Below are 19,789 nucleotides of genomic sequence, written 5' to 3' on the forward strand. Positions count from 1 at the left end.
TCTGATTACAGCCCCTCCAGCACAAATTTGTGGCTTTTCTGTCATATCTTGAAATACCGGAAGGTGTTTTGAAGAACCTCATTTTTAATTTCCAGTCAAATTCCTTCCATCCTGGGCTGTGGGTGATCTTAAAACCTTTTACACAGATCTCCTCCCACTCCTCATCTTCAATAACAATATTCATTTCTAGTTCCCACTTTTGCTTTATGTCTGTAGAATTGTCAGAGAAATGCATCTGTAAATGTTTATATAAATTAGATACAATCTTCCTCTTATTATGGTCCTCTACACATTTTATCAGAAATATTTCTACGGGCGATGTATTTTGTTTCAAGGTAGGCCATTCTTTGTGTGATAAAAGGTAATCCCTTAATTGTAGGTACTTATAGAAATCTTTTGAGCATAGTCCATATTTATTTTGTAACTCCCCAAACGTCTTAAGAGGTTCTCCACTGAATAATTGATTAACTCTTATTAACCCTTTCTGTGCCCATCTCTGAAACCCCGTATCCAGTTTGTTTGGAAAAAAGTCAATGATCTTGGCTATTTTTATTACGCGGGATATTGTTAAAGGTGCTCCCAATTTCTTCCTCACCAGAGACCAGACTCTGTATGTACAGTTAATCCACTCATTTTCAACTTTTAAATCCTTCCACTTTTTTCCCTCCATAAATGGAATGGCTTCAAGAGGTACCAGTGGGCATGCATTGTTCTCCAGACTGATCCAGTTTGTCTCCTCATCCTGTACAAGCCACTCGACCACAACACGAAGTTGTGCTGCCCAGTAGTACAGTTTCAGATTAGGCAGACCAAGGCCACCTTTTTCTCTTGGGCTTAACAATAATTTCTGTCTGATTCTTGGTTTCCTCCTTTGCCAAATAAAGTTATTAATAATTTTATCAAAAATTTTAAAAGTGGAGGCAGGTATCCAAATTGGGAGTGCCTGGAATAGGTACATTAATCGTGGGAGCACATTCATTCTCACTGTTTCTATTCTGCCCAGAAGGGACAGAGGGAGAATCTCCCATCTAGCCAAGTCTGATTTTATTTGTGTGATTAATCTGCTGTAGTTTCCATTAAATAGTTGCGAGGTTTGTGGTGTAATCATCACCCCTAAATATTTGAATCCCCTCTTGGACCAGTTAAAAGTGACCTCTTTATCTAAACCAGTAGGCCATTTCCCCACCAACATCATAGCTTCTGACTTGGTTTCATTAACTTTATAGCCTGAGATTTCTCCAAAATCTTTTAAACAAGTCATAAGCCAAGGTATTGAGCTCAGAGGATTAGAAATATATAAAATAATGTCATCTGCATAAAGCGAAATTTTATGGGTGACTCCACCTGCTGTTATTCCATGAATTCTGGGGTCTGTCCGTATTATTTCTGCCAGGGGCTCGATACTAATGGCAAATAGTAGAGGCGAAAGGGGACATCCTTGCCTAGTTCCTCTTTTTAAACCAAATTTCTTTGAGGAGCACCCATTCACCCGTACTTTGGATGTGGGTCCAGAGTATAGCACACCAATCCATTTGATAAAGTCTCTATGGAATCCCATTTCTGCCAGTGTGTGTTTTAGATACTGCCAGTCCACCCTATCAAATGCTTTCTCAGCGTCAAGGCTGAGAAGCATTGAAGAATCCTGTTTTTGTCTTGCCATAGAGATCACATTTAAGGTTCTCCTAATATTATTTATCCCTAAGCGTCCTGTTATAAACCCTGTTTGGTCTGGTTTAATTATTGTGTGGATGCATTTTTGGATTCGATTTGCCAGTATTGTAGTTAAGATTTTTAAATCACAGCAGAGCAAACTTATTGGTCTGTAGGACGAGCAATTTATGGGGTCTTTGCCCTCTTTGGGAATTATAGATATTATTGCTTCTGACCAAGATTTTGGAGGGTCCTTATTTGTGAGGGCGTAATTAAATACTCTTTGTAGTAATGGCGTGACCTCTGCTTTAAAATGCTTGTAAAATTCTGCGGGAAATCCGTCAGCGCCTGGCACTTTACTATTCTTTAAGTGTTTTATGACCTCCTCAATTTCCTGTTTCGTAATTGGATCTCTCATTGCTTTGGCATCGTTTTCAGTTAATTTTGGTAACTTGATTTTACCCAATACATTCTTAATCTTCTCTGTTTTACTGTCTATTTCCTCTGAATCGTAAAGTCTCTCATAGTAAGCTGAGAAAGCTTCTGCAATGTCTTCAGGATGGGACAGCATTTTCTTCGTAAAAGGATTCATTATCTTCTCCACTGTGCGATCTGCCTGTTTCTTGCGCAACTGGAATGCTAGCAGCCTGCTAGCTCTATTCCCTGATTCATAATACTTTTGATTAGCGAACCGTAAAGCCCCCTCTGCCTTGTGCGTCAGCAAGATATCCAGTGCTTGTCTGCATTCGCCAAGAGATTTTAAGGTAGTTTCATCATTATTCTTCTTATGTTCCCCCTCCAATTGTCGTATGAAATTTTCTAACTCTGTTTTTTATTGCGTTCTCTTTTGATTTGGGATGACAAAGATATTAACTTCCCCCTCAGCACCGCTTTTCCAGCCTCCCAAAGAGTTGACACTGATACTTCTCCATTGTCGTTATGTTCCATGTACTCAGTCCAATCGTTTTTAATTCTTTGAACTATTTCTGGATAATTTAGAAGTGAAACATTCATTCTCCACTGTTTAGGTTGATTATTGTTCTCTAAAATTATTGTCATAACAACTGGACTGTGGTCTGATAATGTTATTGGTTCAATATGGCAATTTGTAACTTTATGTGCCTCCCTCTTAGAAACAAAAAATAGATCTATTCTGGAATAACTTCCATGGACCTTTGAGAAAAAGGTATAATCACGCTCCTTGGGGTGGCTTTGACGCCATATATCAACTAGCCCCATTTCTTCAATCAGACTCGGCAGAATTTTAGCCTTCTGTGGCACTGGTCTCTGGTCACATGGGTGTTTATCCAGTTTGTGGTTCATCACACAGTTAAAATCCCCTCCAACCAATATAAATCCGTCAGCTTTTGCTGTCAGAAGAGCTGAAATGTCCTTGAAGAACCTAGGATCATCTTCATTAGGCGCATAAATGTTTAAGAGAGACATTCTCACTCCTCTAATTGTACCCACAGCCAAAATGTAGCGTCCTTTTTTGTCTTCATATGTGTTCTCTACAACAAAGTGATCTATGACATAGGATGGCCACACCTCTCCGCTTGCCCCCCTCACATGAAGCACTGTAAACCTGCCCTACCCACGTCCTTCTGAGTTTTTTATGTTCTGTCTCATTAAGGTGGGTCTCCTGAAGCATTGCAATTGAACAATTCAGCCTTTTTAGCTGTGTCAAAATTTTATTTCTCTTTATTGGATTGTTCACTCCATTTATATTATATGTAATTACTGTTAGTGTATCCATTTTTGTAGCTTAAGGTTTTTGGAGTTTTCCCTTCCCCTTCCTTATAAACATACTTGTAGTTGCACTTAACTATAATCGGGGTAACATCAAAAGTCATGGTTACATAGAATATACTGTTTGCTGAGAGACACAGAACATTAAAGAAACAAAAAAGTTTTCCTGAACATGAAAAACAACTGTGAACTTCCAATACCCCAGTGGTTTGCCCCTGAAATGAAGTGAACACAAACAGAACCATACAAACAAACTCAGGGGATCCCCACCCCCGATCTTCTTTGGGCAGAGAGACAAGGCTCTCCGGGTATTGTGCACAAAGTGCCTGGGCGATGGTCCTCCAGGATGTCCCTGAAGTGTCCTCACACCGCCATGGTTGTAAAGTTTGCATCCTCCGATTTTCCTCCTTCTCCCTTCCCCACGGTTTAGTAGGTTATTTTCCAACAATTATGTTATAGCCTAAATCTATTTATTTAAATCAATATTTTATGATAAATGGTACTCCCTTACAAGTCCAGACTAGTTTTTTCTTTTATTCCACAAATATAATATTTCATATTCTTCATCACAGATTCTTGTCTCTGTTTACTTTCCATCCAGTTCTAGACCGGATCTGACAGCCTTACTCACGACCAAGGGCTCGCTCCTCTCTGTTGTCTCCATGGATAATGGCTCTGATCTCAGCAGGGTTCAGCTGTTGGCTCTTCCTGTTCTTTCTCTGGGTTGTCCATCCAACTCGTATGAGCTCCTCTTCCAGTATGTCTCCGTCCTCCAGGGAGGATTCAATGCCGAGGTCTTTCAGTGTAGAGTGTGCTGCTGAAAGTGAGGGGAAGAGTTTTGTCCCCCCGTTCATGAAGAGTTTCAGCTGGGCTGGGTATGGTGACTGGGCTTTGATGTTCTTTTCTTTTAGTTTCTTTATTACCTCTCTGACCTTTTTCCTTTTCTTCTGCAAGTCAGATGAGTAGTCATGGTCGAAATAGATCGTGTGCTCTTGGTACTTTATGTTTCTTTGCTTCCAAGCTTGTAATAGCACTTTTTGTTTTACATTAAAGTCCAGAAACCGGGCTATAATGGATCTTGGGCGCGCCGCTGCAGCTGCCGGCTTTGGGCCTAATGCTCTGTGAGCTCTTTCTAGTTTAATGACAACTTCTTCTTGAAACTCCAGAGAAGTGTTCAGGAGGTCTGTGATAAAGTTTACCATATCCTCTTTTTCCGCTCCCTCTGGAACGCCATACAGCCTAATGTTATTACGACGGAGTCTGTTTTCCATATCGTCACATTTAGCCGTGAGGATAGCTTCTCTTTCGAGCAAGTGTCCCAGTGCCCTGTCCTGCCGTCTGCTTCTGTCCTCCGCTTCAGTCAGTCTTCTGTCCAGACCCTCCAGTCGTGTCTTTAAGTCCTCCATGGATGATTCTACCCGGTGTAGAGAGCTTTTCAGGTCCCGGAATGAGTCGGCGTTTTCCTGCCGCAGTTTTCGTAATTCTGCTAACATCACTGTTTCCCCGCTAGCATCTCCTGCAGCTTTCAACGGTGTAGCTTCGGCTAACGTTAGCTGCTTAGAGCCAGCCGAAATGTCATCTTTTCTACCAGCCTTCATGTCCTTCTTCTTCGTATTTTGACTAGAAGTCCGTCCTCTTGAGCCCTTTCCTTTTAATTTAGTACTCATTTATCAATTTTCATTACTTTGTCGGCTATTTATTGTGGGTCTGGTGGAGCAGCAAAATTATGCGTCCGTCTTCTCCATTGCCTTCCCGGAAGTCCCATTTGTCTCGTTTTTGTTATGTCAGTACGGTGATTTATGATCGTTATGGGAAAAAAATTAAAAATCGGAGAAGTCATGTGAGTTTTGCAAAATGTATGTAATATCAATGTATGTATGATCTCCTGATAAAAAAAAAATAAAAAAAATTGTAAGTCTTGAGTTAAATGAACACAAAAAAGTAAGTTGTCATAGCAAAAGCCAAAGAATGAAGTGAAATTAATGTAAATAAATCCATAAGGTGAACCTCAGCCCAAATACACTTTTTAGAGTGTAGGCTAACTGGGTGCCAAACGGGGTGTGTGGTTCATTTGGCCCTTGGTGGCTTCCATCCTAAATACTACCCTGCCTCAGATACCCAGATACCCCCAAACAGAAACCAAGCCAATGACGTCATCCGGTGAACATTTCATAAATCGCCCTGTAGTCTTCCGGGGCCACTTTGGGACTTTTGGCATGGATTTAATCCCAGCACTGCTGCAGGTGTGACACTGTCACCTCTAGGGGGCGCTCACAGGTAAGCCTGAAACAAAACCTCCAGGGAGCAAAAGTCAAGAAATGTCAGAAAAAGGTAAAAATGGGAAAATTAAAGACTTTGTTTCAGAGATTTCAAAGCTTTACACAGATTCACAAGTTCAGTCAATGTTAATGTAAAATATGGAGTTTTATTAAGATGTTGGTTTTTATAACAACCCATTTAGTTTTCCATCCATGCTAATACATAAAGGCAAATGGTCCTTAAAGGTTCTTTATGAAAAAAACAAAAACAAACAGAACAATTCATAGTTTTACACAAATAATGAAAAGCAGAAAATAAAAACAGGAAAATCAAAAATAATTCCCAGTCAGCAGCAGAGCTGAACCTCATTTAGAGATAAAGCTGAATCTGTTCCCATCCAGGATTAGCTCAAGCTAACAAGCTAACCTGTCTGGTCTAAACCTGCTCAGATTTCAGATTAAAATCGGATTAAAACGGTTCCAGAATGTTCCAGAGGGGAAGAAACTTTTCTCTCTAACCCAAATATCCACAAGCCGAGACAGAACCTTCCAGACAGATTTTACAAACTGTTGCCATGGTTTCCATCGCAGAGGTTTCAACCCGCACTGCAGCTCACTACTGCCCCCTCTGGCCAGATTTAACAATACTTCCATTTTTTGGCTCTAAAATGAAATAAAATCCAGATTTTATTTCCTAACATGAAAATGATTGAGATTCAACTGACATAAAGCCGGTTCAGAGGTCCGGTTCTGTTTGGTCAGAACCTCATGGTTCTGTTCATCTGGACCGGACCAGACAGCCAAAAAATAATTAGATGAATTTTCACATTAATTTATTTTATAAAATTTATTATGACTGAGGTCAAAGGTCGAGGAGGAAAATGTTCTGGAGGTTCTGACCCGGCTGAGTTCAGGCCCGTTTAGTTACTTTAATTAAATAAAGATACAATTTGTATCAGATGACCAGCGCTGGTTCCTGACCCGGTCTGACCCGACCCGGTTCAACCCGGTCCGACTCGGTCCGGATCCAGAGCGCTGGGATTATTCCCAGGTGGATACCACGATACCAAAACACACCGACTGATGCTGGTCTGAGGGACGACCCGACTCACCTCAGGGACCGGTTCTGACTCTGGAGGGCCAGGATCTCTGCCACCAGAACCTGCGGGTCCAGAACGTGGGGGAACCGGACCATGGCCGAGTCCACCAGCTGGGCGCTGAAGATGGCCAGGAGCTTCTTCCGGACCACCTCCCTCTGCTCCGGACCCGGTTCTGGACCTGGACCAGTCTCCCATGTGGCCCGGTCCCCTGCCAGGCCGTGAGCATCGGGGATCCGTCCGAACGGGTCGGACCAGTACCGGTGCTGGTGCTGGTGAGTTTGGACTCTGCGGTGCTGGAAGTCTGGAGGCTGGCTGTAGGCGGGTCTGCTGAGCGGAACCGGGCCACAGCTGGGGTACCGGGCCGGGCTGTAGCGGGCCGGGTCAGTCGGAACCATCCGGGACGGGCCGTGTGAGCAGCAGAACGGTACCGGCCCGGTTCCGTAGGGCGTGGCGTACTTCGGGTCGGGGAGACTCCAAGGGTTCTGACTGTCTATGGATCCCAGGCCGGAGTCCAGCTGGTCCTGGCAGCCCTGGTTCCGGACGGGTCCGCGGTCCGGTTGCAGACCCACCTTCTCCTTCCTGGACTGGGACTTTCTGCCGGAGCGGTGTCCGGACCGGACCGGTTCCGGCTTCCTTCCAGAACTGCTGCCGTGTGCCAGAGTCAGTTTCCGGGCCAGGTCGTCCACTAGAGGCGGGTTCGGGTCCGAAACCGGGCCGGGGTTCTGTTTGGACCGCTCCGGATGGTGGAACTTACATTTGGTCCCGTACGTACATTTCTTCCCTGGAAGCAGAAACCAGAAGGTTCTGTCAGAACCGACCCGTCCAGAACCGGGCTTCACAGAACCTCATCAGAACTCAATTCAAATTTATAGTTTATATCCTCAAACTAAAACATTTCCTCTGACAGAACCCGCTCAGAACTCAGACCCGGTTCTGCTGTCTAAAGGTTCTACTGGGCCCGGTCAGCGAGACCCAGCTGGATCAGCAGAACCCGGCCAAAACCGGACCTGATTACCTGGAAGGAGAGACGGAGAGGATCCGGTTCTGATCTGATCCGGGTTCTGATCGGTTCTGGGTGTTTGGGTTGGTGAAGGTCCGATCTGAACCCAGTAGAACCAGACCAGTGTTCTGCTCTCCTATTGGACCCTGAGCTGACAGAATGTTTCTGCTTCCTGTTTGTGGAGTCTGAGCCTGGAGGACTTCCTGCCGCAACAGGAAGTGACGTCTCACCGTAGGGACACGCCGGCTTCTTCTGCGTCTTCGGGAACTTCCGGAGGAAGTTCTGCAGGTCGGGTCCGTGTCGGCCCAGCGGGTCGTCTGGCGGCATGAACCTGTCGGGTCGAAGCGGGTCGTCAGCGAAATGGCGGCCGGTCGTTTGCGGCGGGAAGCGGAGGGGGCGGGGCTTACTTGTTGTTGACGAAGGAGTACATGAGCAGCCGCTCCTCGATGAAGCGGCGCCACTCGGGCTTGTCGCCCTGCAGGTCGCGGTAAAGGTCATTGGACACGACGACGCCGTCCGACTCGAAGGCGTGCTTCACGATGAAGCAGTCGTCGTTGCAGACGACGCGTTTCCCTGCGACGCGGCGGGACGGCGTGAACACCAGGATCTTCTTCTTCTCCAGCTCCCGCAGGATGTGCTGATCTGCTCAGAGGGGCAGAACGTTAGCGCCGTTAGCTCGGCTTCCTGCACCGCCACCAGGGGGCGCCGTTTGTCACGGTAACACCTCGTCATGCTTTCATGTGGAGGAAGTAGTAAAAATAAAAGTAAAAAACAGTAAAAATGTCAGTTTCTTTTAACATTAACAGAAAATTATCAGGAGAACAATAAAATCAAAAGTCTTAGTAAAAAATATTTTTTCACAATAAATCAAATGATGCGATAAATGATCAACCCTCGTTGGAACCGTGTAAATCTGTCCCAATAAGTAACATAATCAATTAAATCGCATGATTAATGAAAATGAAATCTATCATTTCCATTTTCATAAAAAAAGTTTTATGTCTGCAGCTCTTCTCCACCAGTGGCGGCCATGTTGGATTTCTGAGTCAACGGTTGGTCAGCATCAGCTGCTTCTTCATGCGACCTGCTCCAGTTGGTTTTCCTGACTCTGACCTTTGACCTCTGGGTTCATAGCTGCATTCAGCTGAAGTTATAAACTCAGAAATCTCCACCGAAACAGTTTGGATCAGAAACCGTCCGGTTCTTCACAGGCGGCGCCGCTTAATGAAACTAAAGGAAAGAATCTCAGTTTTCATCTTACGGGACTTCAAGCTTTCATCTCGTTTGAGTCCTAAAGCTGCGACTCAAACGAGTCCTAGTTTGAGTCGTAGGACTTTCTGACTCTCCGTGACGCTGAGCTGCGGCTCCTGCTGCAGGCCTGAAGCTGCAGAGGAAACTTGCTGCTGTTTCCAGGAAGCTGCTGTTTCTTCGAGAATCAGGTTTTTCTCTGCAGCCTGATGTGACCTGGTTAGTTAAATTCACATCCTGCAGCCGGAGCTTATCTGCATGAGCAATCTGTTCATTTTCATGATGCAAACCAGCTGCGTTTTCCTCCAGATGAAGCTGCAGCATACGCTCGTGTTTTTGGTGTCAACCAGCGGAAAAACTAACATTTTTATCTTCACGATTTCAGTAAGAAGGAGAGCAGATAAAGCTCTTCGCTCGGAGTCTGGAAAGAAAACGAAGAAGTGACCCTGAGGGTTTTTCCCATCAGAGCGTCAGAGTTAACCACGTCCTGCTGAAGAACCAAACTACGCTCAGCACCGAGCTTCACACGCCGCTCCCTCTGCCCACAGAGCAACAAACCCAGTGGTTTCATTCTGTCAGGATGCAGACTGGGACAGTTTGAAGTTTGGTGAAGTTAAGACGTGAAGCAGGTGATATCAACGGGTTTCCATGACAACCAGAGTTTCTGAGGATCAACAGTGTCCAGTCTGACACCAAATATGAGAAAATAATCATGAACTGATTGCAGATAAAAGGATTGGTCCTTCTGCAGAGCAGGAACATCAGGAGGCTAACGTTAGCTTATGTGATGCACCATAAAATGGGAGATTTTAATCATCACTTGTTTATATTGTCAAGAAAATCTGCTTAAGACTATAAGCCACCGCAATATTATTAGTATTCCAGTGTATGTGTTTTTTTTAGACTGAATTGACCAAAATACCCCGTTGAAAAAAAAAAAAAAAAAAAAAAAAAACGGAACCAAAATGCGGACGGCGTTTCACCAGGAGGCCTAAAGGGAGGAGCCCCGCCCCCTCGCTCTTCAGTTTGGGGAAGAAGATGGCGGCTGTTCGTTTCACTGAAGCTGTTCATGTTTACAGGCAAGAGAGGCTCTCCACTAAGAAGAAAGGAGAAGCGGAGACACATCAATAAAAAAATAATCATTTGTTACAATCGTTTCAAACCATTCGAGACGTTTAACACTTAGCTGTGAGTTATTCTGATTTAAAGGTTTTAAATCAGAATAACATCATTAGCAGAAGCTAATGCTACCATGTTGACACCCACCATGTGTCAGTGACACGTTCTCTCAGACCAGCACAACTCTGCTAAAGTGCTAATAGCTGAGCTAATGTTTTTAGCACTTTTGTGTTTTTGCAAACTTTGAAAACGTTTAGCGCACTTAGCTTTCCCTACATTATTCTCTCCAGATAAATTATAAACCACTCATTTATTTGGATGTTTTATAAACTTAATAGATTTTAAACTGTTTATTGCTGAACTACAACAATGCATTCTGGGTAGAGAATAATCGTCATTTCCTGCATCATAAGTGGAAAAGTGAGCAAAACAATTCATTTATGTAAATATGTGCATGTATTTGTTTCTTCTAGCACCGCCTGATGTTTGTTAATGTGTCATATTCTTCTGTATACTGTCATGTTTCTGGCCCGTCTGCCTGCTATGTTTGTCCCCGCAGTTCCCACCTCTCATCAAGTTCATCTGGTTCACCTGCATGCTGAGTGCAATCAGGCTCATGTTTCCCACCTGTGCACAGCAGTTATATTCAGCTCTCAGGCAGGCAGACGGTGCCAGATTTTTGAAAGCCTCAGAGTGAGTAGATATCCAGCATTTCTTCCTGACCTGACCCCGTTCTGAACACTTTTCTGCCCCTCGGTTTTGCCTGCCTTGTCTAGCCCTCGTCGGATTCTCCACTGGCTTCTGTTTTCTGGACGCGACCCTGTTTCTGTCCTCTGACCTCTGTCTCCTGCCTCGCCCTTTGGATTTTGTCTGCTAGAAGTTGCCTGAACGTGCTGGACCCTTTTTCTGTGCCCTGACCACCGCTCTCTGCCTGACCCTCAGTCTAGTTTTACTCTGTCCTGCCTGCTCCTAGCTCCGTCCCTCCCTGGAGCTGCCACTGGTTGCCAGCCTTTGTGCTACCTGGACCACCCATCCTCCACAAACGCTAGGTAGGTTAGTGGTTCTTTTCTGTTCAGCTTGGCCTCTTCCCCAAGTATACAACCCTCTAACCTTCCTCTCTGTCCTCAGAAGTTCCGGTTCCTTTGCTGGTGGCTGCCTGTCCCTTACCCCGAACTTCAATAAAGAACTTATTATTTTGTACTTTGTGTCTGACTGAAATTTCGGGTCCTCAGTTCTGATCATTACANTGAAGAGTAACACATGAAACTGAAACAGGTCTCTTTTATAAGTAATGGAATCTTTCTGTTATAAACTACAAGCTTTTTAACACAGAGTAAACTTTCTGCACTTCTACATCTGAGAGAGTTATATTTTTATTCCAAATCAAATCCAGACCCAAAACATCAGTAGTCTTCCCTTAAAGACTGTTGTGATAAACTTACCAATCAGAGCCTCCCATTTGCCATTGGCCTGTGTGACCTCATACACACAGCGCATTTCACTGTATGCCATGCCTCCAATTATGAAGACTATGATCCTGGGACCGGTCTTCATCTCTGTGGGGCCTCTATTCTTGTGCCAGTTACCATAGCGAGCACTGGATGATGAAAAAAACAGCCTTTGTAGCACAATACTGAACAGAAAATAATTTATAGTTCAGGAACATCTACATTCTTTCTACAGAAATAATATCAACCATTAATACAGGGTCAAATATGTACATTTATTTGCATCATGTAATAGTTATAGTTGCGTTAAAAAAACATATGCACATATGCACCTTGACGGAGCACTGGCCTTGGCAGAGACTTGTCGCTGAGAGATGTATGGGTACTGTTTTGGGTCAAGTTTGTCCTCGATTGCATCCTGTAGAAACATGATCAAAACACATTCTGCTCTGCCATTTTTCTATAGATTCTGAATTATTAGGCCCAGGCAGCGACAGCACTGCAAAGTATTGTATTCATAGTGTTTATTTTTCATGGCCTACTAAAAGTTATCAAAACAGTGAATTTTTATGCATGGCGAAGGTACGTGGCCAGGTCTCAAACTCACTAAGACAACAAACCTTCAGTGATTGATCCCCATCCGAACCCTTACATCCATCCATCCATCCATTTTCTTCCGCTTATCCGGGGTCGGGTCGCGGGGGCAGCAGCTTCAGAAGGGAGGCCCAGACTTCCCTCTCTCCAGCCACTTCTTCCAGCTATTCTGGGGGAACCCCAAGGCTTTCCCAGGTCAGCCGAGAGACATAGTCCCTCCAGCGTGTCCTGGGTCTTCCCCGGGGCCTCCTCCCGGTGGGACGTGTCCGGAACACCTCACCAAGGAGGCGTCCAGGAGGCATCCTTAACAGATGCCCGAGCCACCTCAACTGGCTCCTCTCGACGTGGAGGAGCAGCGGCTCTACTCTGAGTCCCTCCCGGATGACCGAGCTTCTCACCCTTTCTCTAAGGGAGAGCCCTTACTCTGGGTTTCCCTGTGAAGGAAACCCAGTTCGGCCGCTTGTATCCGTGATCTTGTTCTTTCAGTCATGACCCAAAGCTCCCTTACAATACTCAATGGTTAAATTGTGACATGCTGCTTACATTGTTTACATTGATCTGTTCCTATCTGATTCCTGTGACCTAATCAACATGAAAGTGTGTCCAGTGACAGAAGACATCAGTGGAGGATGTGGGCGTGGCGAAGTCACATGTCATGATTCAATTGCCTGTATGCCATGGACTTCCATTTTAGCACTTCTGCATTTTTTCACCACATTCAACACTTTCAGTACACAGGGAACTAGTATGCTAGCAATGGCTCCTCGGTCGCTGATGTTCATTGAATAATTCAGACATCCTCAAAAGCTCCAACAACAAGAACAGATTTAAGCTGGATGTGTTAAGCTTCATAAAGAACTTAGAAGGTAAGTTAATAAATCGTTTGTGTGTTCACCGAAATGCCTCATATATGTCTGTCATAGCTAACACTGAGTCTTTCTGTCAGACTGTTTTCTGCTGGATCCTCTTGATTACTCTATTATTCATATAGCTTTACACCTGTGTCAACTGACTAACACGATGATGAACCTTCTCCACACTGGCTGGTGGTTGAACCATGTGGGCGTGGCTGAATGGCAAATTTCAAACCTGTAGCTTACCCTACAGGAAGTCCTCGCCAATCCTTCCACACAAAACAGGAAGTAACAATAACTCCTTTCTTGAAGGCCCAGTTTCAGCAAAACTTTTAAGACATGCTGCTGGCCTCGCATTAAACTGGACTGAAGGCTATTTGGAAGATTTGCCAAATGTGATGGCCCAGAGAGACATAGTCCCTCCAGCGTGTCCAGGATCTTCTTGCCTTGCAGCAAGAAGGTCCTTGCAGCAAGAAGGTCCTGGGTTCGATTCCCGGCCTGGGGTCTTTCTGTATGGAGTTTGTGGGTTCTCTCCGGGTACTCCGGCTTCCTCCCACAGTCCAAAAACATGACTGTCAGGTTAATTGGTTTCTCTAAATGGCATGGTTGTTTGTTGTCCTGTACTGTCTGTCTCTGTGACAGACCGGCATTCTGTCCAGGGTGCACCCCGCCTCTCACCTGGAATGTTAGCTGAAGATAGACACCAGCACCCATCCCGACCCTACTAAGGGACAAGGATGTATAGAAAATGGATGGATGCCAAATGCTAGTGCTGGCTGCGAGGGCTGTACAAGTCTGCTTGCAGATTTACTTATTATTATTATTATTATTATTATTATTATTATTATTATTATTATTATTATCATCATCATTACCGTTGTTGCACCATAAAAGCAGTACCTCAATAAGATCTTTGATGAGTGGTGTCCATCTGGAGAGCTGGTATGTCTGCTCACTGACCCGTTCCTTACGGTCAGGTTTCTTGGGCTTTTTCGTAGTTCCCTGCAACAAACACACCAGTAGACCTTTTCAAATGGACAGAAAAAATATGTTCAAAAGAGTAATTAAGAACAAAATCTTTTGCAGATATCCGCCATAAATTGGGTGCTAGGTGTGTTATATTTTGCTACATTTTCAAGTAAACTTATTCTGCAACATTTGGACTAAAACCATCTTAGTGCTGCCCCCTTTGGGATGAAGGATGGCTACTGCAGTTAACGTTTCATGTTGGTAAACGGTACAGCTTGGTCAATGTCTACAGCACAACCCCATATTCAGTTATAAAACCATCACATTCAGAAACGCTCCCATAGTAAGTCAGGAGTTGGAATTGTAAGCACCAATTAAACATGTTTTTATTTTTGCACATGTGTGATTCAAGCTCTCCCTGGGCTGCCACCTTATCGTGTTGGAGGGGTTTGAGTGTCCCAATGATCCTAGGAGCTATGCTCTCTGGGGCTTTATGTCCCTGGTAGGGTCACCCAGGTGCAGCCTGAAGACCCCTATGATGAGGAATAACTTTGGACTTGGTTTTCCCTTGCCCGGACATGGGTCACTGGGGCCCCACTCTGGAGCCAGGCCTGGAGGTGGGGGATGATGGCGAGCGCCTGGTGGCTGGGCTTTTACCCATGGAGCCCGGCCGAGCTCAGCCCGAAGAGGAGACGTGGGTCCCCCTTCTCATGGGCTCACGACCTGTGGGAGGGGCCAAAGGGGTCGGGTGCATTGTGTGATGGGCAGCGGCCGAGGGAGGAGACCCTGGCGGTCTGATCCTCAGCTGCAGAAGCTGCTGGCTCTTGGGATGTGGAACATCACCTCTCTGGTGGGGAAGGAGCCAGAGCTAGTGTGTGAGGCTGAGAGGTTCTGGCTAGAAATAGTCGGTCTCACCTCGACGGATGACTCTGGTTCAGGAACCAGTTTCCTTGAGACTGCTGCTGGGAACGTCTGGCGGAATCACCTGTGAGACGGAGCTGTAACTTCCATCTCTGGCAGAACTTTGAACACGTTCCAGGAGAGGTGGGAGACATTGAGTCTGAGTGGACCATGTTCCGTGCCTCCATTGCCGAGGCGGCTTATTGGAGCTGTGGCCGCAAAGTTGTCGGTGCCTGTCGCGGCGGCAACCCTCGAACCCGTTGGTGGACACCTTCGGTGAGGGATGCTGTCAAGCTGAAGAAGGAGTCCTATTGGGCATTTTTGGCCTGTGGGACTCCAGAAGCAGCTGATGGGTACCGGTGGGCGAAGCGGCATGCGGCTCGGGTGGTCGCTGAGGCAAAAACTCGGGCGTAGGAGGAGTTTGGAGAGGCCATGGAGAAAGACTTCCGCACGGCTTCGAGGCGATTCTGGTCCACCATCTGGCGTCTTAGGAGGGGGAAGCAGTGCAGCACCAACACTGTTTATAGTGGGGATGGTGTGCTGCTGACCTCGACTCGGGACGTTGTGGGCCGATGGGCAGAATACTTCGAAGACCTCCTCAATCCCACCAACATGCCTTCTGTTGAGGAAGCTGAGCCTGGGGACTTTGGGTTGGGCTCTCCAATCTCTGGGGACGAGGTCGCCGAGGTGGTTAAAAAGCTCCTCGGTGGCAGGGCCCCGGGGGTGGATGAGATCTGCCCGGAGTTCCTTAAGGCTCTGGATGTTGCAGGGTTGTGTTGGCTGACCCGACTTTGCAATATCACATGGACATCTGGGGCAGTTCCCTTGGATTGGTAGACTGGGGTGGTGGACTCCCTGTTCAAAAAGGGGGACCGGAGGGTGTGCTCCAATTACAGGGGGTCACACTCTTAAGCCTCCCTGGTAAGGTCTATTCAGGGGTCCTGGAGAGGAGGGTCCGTCAGATAGTTGAACCTCGGATTCAGGAAGAGCAGTGTGGTTTTCGTCTTGGTCGTGGGAACTAGACCAGCTCTACACCCTCAGCAGGGTCCTGGAGGGTGCATGGGAGTTCGCCCAACCGGTCTCCATGTGTTTTGTGGACTTGGAGAAGGCGTTCGACCGTGTCCCCAGGGGGGCCTTGTGGGGGGTTCTCCGGGAGTATGGGGTACCGGGCCCTTATATACGGGCTGTCAGGTCCCTGTACGACCGGTGTCAGAGTCTGGTCCGCATTGCCGGCAGTAAGTCGGGTTTGTTTCCGATGAGAGTTGGACTCCGCCAAGGCTGCCCTTTGTCACCGATTCTGTTCATTACCTTCATGGACAGAATTTCTAGGCGCAGCCGAGGTGTTGAGGGGATCCGTTTTGGTGGCCTTAGGATCGCATCTCTGCTTTTTGCGGATGATGTGGTCCTGTTGGCTTCATCAGGTCGTGATCTGCAGCTCTCACTGGAGCGGTTCGCGGCCAAGTGTGAAGCGGCCGGAATGAGGATCAGTGCCTTCAAATCTGAGGCCATGGTCTTGAGCCGGAAAAGGGTAGAGTGCCTTCTCCGGGTTGGGGGTTGTCCTGGCCCAAGTGGAGGAGTTTAAGTATCTTGGGATCTTGTTCATGAATGAGGGAAGAAGGGAGCAGGAGATCGACAGGTGGATTGGTGCAGCGTCTGCTGTGAAGCAGGCGCTGTACCGGACCATCGTGGGGAAGAGAAAGCTGAGTCAAAAAGCAAAGCTCTCGATTTACCGGTCGATCTACGTTCCTACCCTCATCTATGGTCATGAGCTTTGAGTCATGACCGAAAGAATGAGGTCCCAGATACAAGCGGCCGAAATGAGTTTCCTCCGCAGGGTGGCTGGGCTCTCCCTTAGAGATAGGGTGAGAAGCTCGGTCATCCGGGAGGGACTCAGAGTAGAACCGCTGCTCCTCCACGCCGAGAGGAGCCAGTTGAGGTGGCTCGGGCATCTGGTAAGGATGCCTCCTGGACGCCTCCCTGGTGAGGTGTTCTGGGCATGTCCCACCGGGAGGAGGCCCCGGGGAAGACCCAGGACACGCTGGGGGGACTATGTCTTTTAGCTGACCTGGGAACACCTTGGGGTTCCCCCAGAGGAGCTGGAGAGAGGTGGCTGGTCGAGGGAAGTCTGGGCCTCCCTTCTGAAGCTGCTGTACCTGCGACCCGACCCCGGATGAAGCGGAAGAAAATGGCTGGCTGGCTGGCTGATTCATTTGCAATGTGGATATGGAGAGGAATGTGTCTCAGCTCTGTCTGACTGCAGAGGTTATGCTTTTAGATCAGCATTGTTCCACTTCAAACATAAATCATTTAATATACATGTGAGTAGACTGGGACATTAGATCGGTGAATGTAGAATTAAAAATGACTTTAGGTTAGTTATACAACAAGGTTGCTTCTCTGACTTTGCTACATGAAATTCCAAATGTCAGGAATAGAGACATGCACAGACAGACACTAGGTGGTGATAGCGCACCTGACATTTTTCCTCTTTGGAAAAAAAAAGTGTCCATTTTGAAATGTTTTGTTTTGTTTTTACAGTGTATAATATATGTCCCAAAGTAGCATTTCTGGATTTTAAAACCTATTTAACAGTCCATCCTAGACTTCCCTCTCCCCAGCCACTTGCTCCATCTCTTCTGAGAGAAGTGCTGGAACAAGCAGTGTCCTACATTTTAGTAATTTTGTCTGACAAGAACCTCCTCCCCCACACCCTCTCTGTCCTCTCCTCTGCCGTCAGAGGCATGCCCTGATGATGAGCTAACCACTCAAGTAATAAAAAAAAAAGCCTCATAAAACTCTGAAGTAAATTTAAAACTTTACTGGCCTAAATTTAGTCAAAGCAAGCAGATCAATTTATCCATATTCCCCACTATGTCTTCTAAAAGTTAATTACAAATGGGTGTCTTTTTCAAGAGCAGAATTTGTGTTTGTGGGATTGTCACTGGTATGTTATGCAGTCACTGTCATACAATTATCAAAAAAGAAGTAATAAATAGCTTGTATTGTCATTTATATTGTTATTAAATTAGTACCATAACATTTTGTGATAAAACTTTAAGTCTATGTCACTCATCCCTACTATGCAGTTCATTGAGTTCCCTTAGATTAAAACCTTTGGAATAAAAACTGAATTTAACCAGTTGAATGAACTGAACAAACTTTATGTTTAACATAATTAAACTGAAGGATCGTAGCCGTCTCCCTGATCAGAACTGCTCACCTCAGAGACAATGGGAACGCCCAGATGGGCCATGTTGGAAATAATGTCACTGTCCTCAGGTGGGATGTTAGCATGCTGCAGGAGCTTACACAGGTTCTCCTCAGTCACACCTGACACAGAGGTTTAGATACACATGCAGCACACATGCATGCAAGCATGCACAGTCACATATTCAATTTATGCAAACAGCAGGATAAGTGAGATTAACTTCAAACCAGCAAAACAAAATGCAAAAATATATATATATGCATATATATCTAATATAATGATACAATCTTAATACAAAACACAGAAACATTGACCCAGATTAAATTACAGAGAAGACAACAATTTATATGCAAGGTCATAAAAAAGGAACTGGAAGCACTGATGCTATCTGACCATTCTTCATGAAGATGTAGAGCAGGATGATGCGTATCTTGTCGGACACGTTGACGTTGGCATCCAGGAGGATAGGAACAATGAGCCTCATGGGATCCTTGATCTTCTCACCCTCTGCATCTGTGCCCATTGCCAAATCCTGCAAATCAGTAAATGACAAATGATTACACTTCAAAAAATTAATATTTTTTCAGTTAAATTAAGTGTGCGTTAAATGCATGGTCAAGTTATTGGTTCTGGTGGGGGAGCAAAGTTTCTTTTTGAGGTTCTTTATTGAGATGCTCCGACCCAGTTTTTATACTTCCAATCTGATCCTGATATCTGAATGTGAAGTGATTCATTCATTATTCAATTAGGGCGCTCGGAACAATGTTCTAAAATACATTGTACCCTTTCTATACAATACTCCACCCTGATGTAGGGGGATAAAGGCACTTCCTCGGTACCCAACTTGTTAGATTCAGTAAAACCAACAGGCTAAAGAATGGGAACCATAGATTACCCTGGCTCCTTGCGTGCGTGTGTGTGTGTGCATGCACACGCGTGTGTTTGAGTGTTATACCTGCTCTACACGACAGAGTTTGTCCACTGTACCCTGGTAGCGGTTCATGCAGTCCTCTGCAAGGTGAAGATGGGTTGAATACTAAAGTAAGACAGGAAAGGTGCTTTTAGCAGGTTTGGCATAAATAACAATGACTAATGAAACATCAAGTCATCGTCTCTTAGTAGCACATGTATTAATGTTGCCAAGGATTTTTTGATAGAAAGATGTTAATGATTGCTGATCATGCCATAGAGTTAGTTACTATGGCAATGTTATGTGATCATACAAAGAGTAACATAATGCTCCTGTGGTAAATGAAACACCTCTGACCACACCTGTTGAATGAATGAGAATTTCTCTATGCAGTTTAAAAGGGCAACAAAGAGTCGCAGAACATACAATAAGGGCAAATTAGAGTGCTCAGTTAATATGACACATGGAAAAGTGGAAATTATTTTTTTAGGTTTTTATGGACTATAAGGGAACAGTTCTCATTATTAAGGTGTATAATTCATCAGCAGTCAGTATCCCACAGTACTATAAAATATTATTACTGATCTCTTCAGATTTTTTTGTCTACATTTTCAGATCATCAAGCCAAAAAGTATAATATCAGAAAAAGATGTGAATAAATACAAAATGCAGATTTTTATCATTATTTAATTATGTGAAAAAGTAACTGCTCAGACCATCTCTAGCATTTGCTATCAGAATCACATTATTTCCATTGTAAGTACAATGGTCCAAAATAATGT

General features: G+C 45.3%; 2 protein-coding genes and 1 long non-coding RNA gene across 3 annotated transcripts in view; 1 reads left to right on the plus strand and 2 right to left on the minus strand.

The window, feature by feature from the left end:
* LOC106951551 (syntaxin-binding protein 1-like) overlaps window positions 1-19,789 on the minus strand; it is a 30,329-nt gene that overhangs the window by 2,605 nt on the left and 7,935 nt on the right. Inside the window, exons 6-11 of the mRNA XM_015039180.1 lie at window positions 19,053-19,133; window positions 18,491-18,629; window positions 18,110-18,219; window positions 13,921-14,022; window positions 11,905-11,990; window positions 11,567-11,721 (exon numbers count right to left, since the gene is read on the minus strand). Of these exons, the coding sequence (XP_014894666.1) occupies window positions 11,567-11,721; window positions 11,905-11,990; window positions 13,921-14,022; window positions 18,110-18,219; window positions 18,491-18,629; window positions 19,053-19,133 (673 nt within the window). The remainder of the gene's footprint in view (window positions 1-11,566; window positions 11,722-11,904; window positions 11,991-13,920; window positions 14,023-18,109; window positions 18,220-18,490; window positions 18,630-19,052; window positions 19,134-19,789) is intronic.
* On the minus strand, window positions 6,749-8,487 carry LOC106951552 (ribonuclease ZC3H12A-like). Its single transcript, XM_015039181.1, has 3 exons — window positions 8,165-8,487; window positions 7,988-8,088; window positions 6,749-7,538 (listed from the first exon to the last, which is right to left on the minus strand). Exons 1-3 carry the CDS (start codon window positions 8,185-8,187, stop codon window positions 6,766-6,768), a joined length of 897 nt encoding a protein of 298 aa, XP_014894667.1. The 5' UTR covers window positions 8,188-8,487; the 3' UTR covers window positions 6,749-6,765.
* On the plus strand, window positions 11,063-11,370 carry LOC106951554 (uncharacterized). The gene is made up of 2 exons (XR_001425831.1): window positions 11,063-11,173; window positions 11,253-11,370. It is a non-coding gene; the product is annotated as an uncharacterized LOC106951554 (long non-coding RNA).

The sequence above is a fragment of the Poecilia latipinna genome, unplaced genomic scaffold (genome assembly GCF_001443285.1).
Source record: "Poecilia latipinna isolate Pla-1442-1.1 unplaced genomic scaffold, P_latipinna-1.0 Scaffold463, whole genome shotgun sequence".
In the NCBI taxonomy this organism is placed as follows: domain Eukaryota; kingdom Metazoa; phylum Chordata; class Actinopteri; order Cyprinodontiformes; family Poeciliidae; genus Poecilia; species Poecilia latipinna.